The sequence below is a fragment of the Euprymna scolopes genome, chromosome 41, assembly GCF_053919585.1.
Source record: "Euprymna scolopes isolate OS-2025 chromosome 41, ASM5391958v1, whole genome shotgun sequence".
In the NCBI taxonomy this organism is placed as follows: Eukaryota; Metazoa; Mollusca; class Cephalopoda; order Sepiida; family Sepiolidae; genus Euprymna; species Euprymna scolopes.
In genome coordinates, this window is record NC_136522.1 from 7,495,635 (window position 1) to 7,503,134 (window position 7,500).

Consider the following 7,500-nt stretch of genomic DNA (forward strand, 5'->3'; position numbering starts at 1 on the left):
CTCTACGACAAGTTGATCTCGATATTGTGTCACACGAAGCGTGCAAATTAGCGTATGACAATGCTGCCAAGCCGAAAGCAAGCGATATTACACAGAATATGATGTGCGCCGGTGGATCCATTCAACACGACAGCTGTAATGTAAGTAAAAAAAAACATCTATCTATCTATCTTTCGTTCTCTCTCTGTCCTCTCTCTCTCTCTCTCTCTCTCTCTCTCTCTCAGTCTATCTATACATATATATATATATATATTTGAATGCCTCCGTTCAGTCTCAAGAGACAAAGGATACCCCTCTAGGGGCAGCTACGCATGTAATTGTGAGGCAAGGTTTGCGCAATCCGAACCACACCTCCTCTGAATTGAGTCCAGTGGCAAGGAGAATGCTAGGGCGACTGGAAACAATGCCTATATATATATATATATATATATATATATATATATATATATATATATATATATATATATGATTTTTTATTTCTGTAATGTAACGAACAAACATCTCTCTCCGTCCTTATCTCTTTATATCTCCCTCTCTTCCTCTCTCTCCATTTCTATAACTTTGTCTCTCTCTTTTCTCCCTCCTCTCTCTCTCTCTCCCTCTCTCTCTCTCTCTCTCTCTCTCTATATATATATATATATATATATATATATATATATATACATACATATATATTTTGTAGTCATCGACATACAGTCCTGTTTCGTTGTATCACAACTCATCAGTGCCGCTAGCATCTCTCCCAAGCTAAGGATTAAACCTAGAACCGTCGTGTTGACGGTCGGCAGTTCTTCCACTCGACCATGGAATCGACGCCCGTCGGAATGTTTATTTAAATAGACATCCGCCACCACTTTTATAGTGCTCAAATTCCCTGTTCGTAAACAAACAAACAACGAGCTTCGCATTTTCAGCCAATTAAGTAGCGGGTGAGATTATTTACGACAGTGAGCAGACCGCCCGAAGTTGCGCTGTCTTAAAATGCGCTTTTAATATTATATTTTATTTTATGCAAATTTCGAATTTATTATTGTGGAGTCAATTATCTATTGATTATCATATTGTACCTAATATATAATATTAGCCACCTAGTGTTTCCCAGCTGTAAAATATGCAGGTTTCATATCAATTATTATAGAGCCAATACTCTATTGAATGGTAAAATGATTTATGTGTCATCAGCTAAAATCAAAGTCAAACATGTGACACTCCAGCGTTATTCTTTTGAATCAGAGCCACCAACAGATCGATGTCAAAACTCTAAAAATAAACCGACATTAACGCATAAATATATATTTGCGCATGCACAGAAATTACATTTACGCCTTGCAAGTTCCAATTTTTATTTGATCCCCTTAGCAGCTATTTTTGCCGGGTAAGAAGGAGTGCTACGACTTTGTACCCTTCTTTTATTGGCTCTACCCCCTCCTCTCCCAACTCGAACCCGCCGAACTACTTCGTTTGGTAATACGTCGAGAACATCACCAACATGACCTCTTACAACTCCAAAGGCAGCCTGATTGCCGGCATCCGCCGAGCTCCCACCAGCGCTTGTGAAAAAAATCATGCTCCCAGTTCCGTATCCGTATTGAAGCGGTGATTGAGGCTGAAGGCGGCTGCATTAAATACATGTCAGCTCTACAACATAATCAAGTTACCTGAATTGATTTTTTCGATAAAAGTTTTAAAATAAAGCTGTAGTGTTGTTTTCTTTAGGGCGACAAATTTATCGTTCCACTCTGTGGATGTTTTGAAACTCAGGTCGCCTTTAAGATTGCCAGCAATCACTGCGTGATAAAACACGAGAGAGTCATATGTTCAGTCCATCATGGTCAAAGTAGAAGAACAGAGGGGTTTGGCGAATATTGAATAAGGTTCGGAACAGATGTACGTTGTCAGCCCCAATCATTACCAACGGACATGGTTGTCTTCAAGTTCAATGTAAACAAATTCTTCTGGAGCCGCCTCTGTAAATAGACAACTTTTATCCAATTTCTATCACCGTACACGCGCTAACATTTATTTTCAAGTGGCTTTCGGTCATATATATATATATATATATATATATATATATATATATATATATATATATATATATATATATATACTAGTATGGGTGCCCGACGTTGCCCGGGTGTTTGTTTGGAGGTGTGTGTTGAGCAAAAACAAAAAAAAAAGGCTGTAGGAAGGCAGGCTCGAACCCGTAACACGAAGGAGAAAAAGAACGGGGAAAAAACGTGACTGCTTTGCTGTTACGACCACCGCCAAACCAGAAGTGACATAGGTTTAAATTAAGGCTAGACAATCGAAAAGAGGGAATAACTTTCGAAAGTATCGGCGAAAAAAGCAACCCTTCCTTGTAGAAAAGTGTCCATTTGAAGGTGAAGAAATTAATGTTTTTAGCCAATTTTTCGGTATTTGTCGTCTGAAGGGTCGAGCTTCAAAACGATACTGATCTTGTGAAAATCCGTCGTCTCTGTCGAAAGTTTTAGGCAGACATGCAAACATACATACATACATTTATATATTGGTAGCTCAAATTTTCGACCCAAACCGATTAAAACACTTGTCCTATCTCTGAATACCCTTTATGTAAAATTTCAAATGTTTAGGCCAGAAATTGTCTGAGTAATTTGGTAGAGACCGCAGAGGTCAATTTTTTTTTTTAACTTTGACCCCTTTTATGACCCCTTAACATTTATTGTTCTGGGCTCAAATCAAGTTATTCCCAAATCTCAATACCCTGTATATCAACTTTCGAGTCTGTAGAGTTATTGTGTAGAGAAATGCACACAGACAGACAGACTGACAGACACGTTCACTCTTATATATATATATATATATATATATATATATATATATATATATATATATATATATATTTATATATATATATATATATAGAGAGAGAGAGAGAGAGAAAGAGAGAGAGAGAGAGGACATTGTTGAACAGCACTGAGTGCTTTTGCGTAATCGTCCATTTTTCGTATGGTCTTTCTAATTTCTGGGTCGAATTTGTGTAAGAAAGTTGCATAGTCGTTTTCGTCCATCTGTTTGTTTGTTTTTTGCAAGTACTTTTAACTGATTTTATTCAGTCGCCTTCAGGCAATTTTTTGATTACTGTTTTGTTTAAAATCTGGATGCTTTTATATACTTCAGTTCAAATTACATTTAAATTTCTTAAAATAGTGAAGCGTCTCATGTGTAAAGAAAATATGTTTTTAACATATTTAAACATGTTAAGAACGTGGCTAAAATAAATGTACAATGATTTAAAAGTAATTTTTTATTTAATTGTTTATAAATTTCCTTTACAGCATATATATAGATATACATATGTAACTATATGTGCACATACGCACACACACGCACGCAAACATACACACACATATATATACAGTGAATAAATTACAAACAACTGTATTCCAAAATTCATGATGTTGACCATCTTATAATTTATTCCTTTAATTCAGTTGATATTTACAATTCTTGACAGTATCTGTTTCGTAGCGCAAAATCAATCACTTAATTATTATATCAATCAGTGAATCTATTATGCCCTTAACTCATCAGAAGAAATAGCAACAAATGCGTAATGGCGTAATGGAAACATATTAAAGGTATTTGCAGCTTCTCTTCCAATTTTCGGATTTTAATCATGTCAAATCGCAGTTCATTTCCTTTCGACGGATTGATTGTTGCTATTTCTTCTGATGAGTTAAGGGCATAATAAATTCACTGATTGATATAATAAATACGTGATTGATTTTGTGCTACGAAACAGATATTGTTAAAAATTGTAAATGTCAACTGAATCAAAGGAATAAATTATAAGATGGTCAACATCATAAATTTTGGAATATAACCTTTTGTAATTTATTCTCTATATTGCTCTGTAATTGCATTGAGCTTCTTAAATAAGGATTGGTATATACAGGATGTTTCAAAAGTCTTGGGAACATTATGAGTTATTAAAAATCGTTATGTTCCCAAGACTTTTGAAACACCCTGTATTATAAGAAAATATATTTCTACAGAAATATATATATATATATATATATATATATATATATATATATATATATATATATATATATATATATATATATATATATATAATATGTTTCTTTTTGAAATATTTTTAATTTCAATGTATACTGTTTTCATTTAACAGGTTGAGAGACTGTTATGATAAAAACTGAATCACCGTTAAAATCGAGTAAAGCTAAATGCATCTATTTTATAAGTACAGAGCATTTATAGTACAAAATTTTTTGGAAATATAAAGACTTACATTTTTTCTTTTATATAACTCTTGTATATGTCATCTTGGATCTCTTCATTACAGCCGTTTCGTTAATGGGATGACAATTTTATGTGTTATGTTTTCATAAAAAATTTCTTTCTAATCAACTCGTCAGATGTGACTTCCATCCGATGTTACTAACAAAAAGTTAATTTTGCACATGATAAACCTGGTGCGTTCGTTTGGCGAAAAGAAATTCCATCCCCACGTGGTTACAGCATATATATACAGGCTACTATATATTATTTATGGATTATTAATCAATAATTACTACATGCATAAACAAAGGGCAAATAACTCCTTCCTTATAATAAAAACGCTCAGGGAGTGAAAAAAAATAAAAATTCAACAATCTTGCATTTATAAGCGATAAAAATCGTGCATTAAAATTGGCAAGGACCGGTGGTCGCGTGGTAAACACTAGACTACTTATCGAGCCGTTATAGGTTCGATCCTTGTCAATAAAGTATAGCTATACTGATGAGGAGAAAACTCTGAAACCTGCATGTATATAGATGGCTGAGTTTTATGCACGTAATAATTAATGAATAATATTTGAATAAAATTTTTAAAAAAAGTAAATACGTCCTAAAATGTGGGCGAAGAAAAATGCAAACAAGGAGCAAATAACTCCTTTCTTATAATAAAAATGCTCAGGGAGCGAAATATAAAAGAAAGAAATCAAACGCTAATAAATAAAAATAAAATAAAAATTCAACAACGGGCTGAAATACTAGTATATATATATATATATATATATATATATATATATATATATATATATATATATATATATATATATATATATATATATATATACTAGTATTTAAGCCCGGCGTTGCCCGGGTATTTGGAGGTGTATGTTGAGCAAAAAAAAAAAAAAAAGGTAAATTTTTTAAACTTTGACCCCTATTATGACCCCTTAAAATTTATTGTTTGGGGCTCAAATCAAGTTATTAAGTTAGATTCATGTCCAAGGAAACTATATCTAAAATTTCAAGTGTTTAGACCAAATATTGTCGGAAGAGTTTTGTAGAGTTCTTAAAAGTCAAATCGTTCAACTCTTACCCCTTAATCGCCAAATTTCTGGCCGAAATCCAGTCACATCGATGTTCCCAAATCTCAGCACCCTGTATATCAAATTTCAAGTCTGTAGACTAAAAATTGACAGAGTTATTGCGTATGGAAATGTACATAGACAAACACACACACACTTTCACTTATATATATATATATATATATATATATATATATATATATATATATATATATATATATATATATATATATATATATATATATATATATAAGTGAAAGTGTGTGTGTGTTTGTCTATGTACATTTCCATACGCAATAACTCTGTCAATTTTTAGTCTACATATATTATATATATAGATAGATAGATAGATAGATAGATAGATAGATAGATAGATAGATAGGTATTGGATGGTTACGTATCCAGGCACTTTAAAATATTATTACTGCCAGTCCCCAGACTAACTCAAAATATATCTACCTTTATCGGTTACACTGGATGTGTGTGTGATACCATTGACGCTCTGCATACTAATGCCCACATCTACGTCCTGTCGAGACTATGTTAATTACTGTGTATTAGTCGAATTTCTGGTAGAATATTTTAAGGTTATTTCAGGGGCTCGACTTATACATAGGTAATGTTAATGCTTTTGGAAATGTTGTTAAAGAGCGATTCGGTAGTCGATCATAACATAGAAAACATCATTTTGTTTGTGCACGCAGTATATACTGGTAACCCTAGTAATTAATCGCACTCCCTCTGAACCCCACTGCAGCGTGTTTGGCAGCATGTAAGCACATGCGCGGTTTTTCAGTGGGAGGCTTAATGATAATTGGAATAGCTCTCGCAATGTTCACTCTCTAGATGTGGCTATAGGCCCAAGTTTGATATGATGTATTCGGTGATGATATGACGGTGCTTTTAGTAGGTTAGGAAATGTAGTGTTTACGATGTGTTTTTCTTCCCTAAGTTCACTATTAAAAATCCTATAAACGACAATATTAACAATTTATTAACTATTTAATGACAACAATTTAACGAAACCACTTAATGGCACTTAACGCATGCGTTCACATTATTACGGTATATTACGGCTCATACAATGTATGCAGTTATGTTAGGTAACATCAATTAAGTCTAAAAACAGTAACTGCCTCTGGAATCTACAGCATGTCATTGATCAAAATGTCTTTTTTTTTTTCTTTTTTTTTACACAGTGATCACCACTTATCAAGGCCCGGAAGCCACTCAGTGATAAGGGTTATTGCAAGTACATTACGTTAGTGTGGAGATTTGATGAAGTGTTTACTTAAGGGGGTGGTTCATTAGGAATTTGTTAACATTGGACTTGAACACATCCAAGTTGTAGTCCGGTGGGAGCAGGCAGGCGGAACAGAGTTCCACAGGCGTGCAGTTCTAAGAAATAAGCTTTGTTCATGGAATCCGCGTTTTGATTTAGGCACAGATATAGAGTAGGGGAAATTTTTCACAGTGGATTCAGCTAGACGGGTGTTTTTCGTGAAAGATTGGCGAGGGGGGACCAGAGATTGGAGTTCAGACGAGCACCTGCCATGGAAATAACGATAAAACAAGGATAGGCTCGCAACGTCTCTTCTGTGGGAGAGAGGTTGCAGGGTAGAGAAAAGGGCATCCCCCACTAAGCCACAAAGTCTATTTTGTACTCTGTCAAGGCAGGATAGGCTGTTTTTAGCAGCTCCTGGCCAGATATGGCAGCAGTATTCCATCCATGTCTTAGCAAAATTTGCGTTCGTTGCATGTAAGTGTGCAGCAAGTTGGTTCTATTTATGAAAATCGAATAGACCACATGCATGTATTATCGTTCGCGGATGCCTATAAACAATTTATAATATGTCTTACAAAAAAAACTCCAAAAAGGAAATTATCAGTGCCAGAAAGAACCACTAGAAGGACTATTTAACTTGTCTGGAATTTACAGTCGACTTATACACAAGTAATACCTAAAATGACATGATATTTGGTCTTAAAATGCACATCGACTTATGCACAACTATGTAGGTAGTCACATCACCTTATCTCGATCTTCTCGCCACAAACTATTTTAAATACATACAGATGTCGTGTTCGTCAGTTGATGTCAGTTCATCTAGATCCCCTAAAGTTCTATCGGTCTGAT

At 34.3% G+C, this 7,500-nt stretch overlaps 1 protein-coding gene across 2 annotated transcripts in view; it reads left to right on the forward strand.

Annotated features, from left to right (window-relative positions):
• LOC145266325 (atrial natriuretic peptide-converting enzyme-like) overlaps positions 1–7,500 on the forward strand; it is a 378,936-nt gene that overhangs the window by 370,648 nt on the left and 788 nt on the right. For both annotated transcript variants that reach the window (XM_080121906.1, XM_080121905.1), the window contains one exon: positions 1–140. This exon is cut by the window's left edge and continues 18 nt beyond it. In XM_080121906.1, coding sequence (XP_079978032.1) covers positions 1–140 — 140 coding nt within the window. The remainder of the gene's footprint in view (positions 141–7,500) is intronic.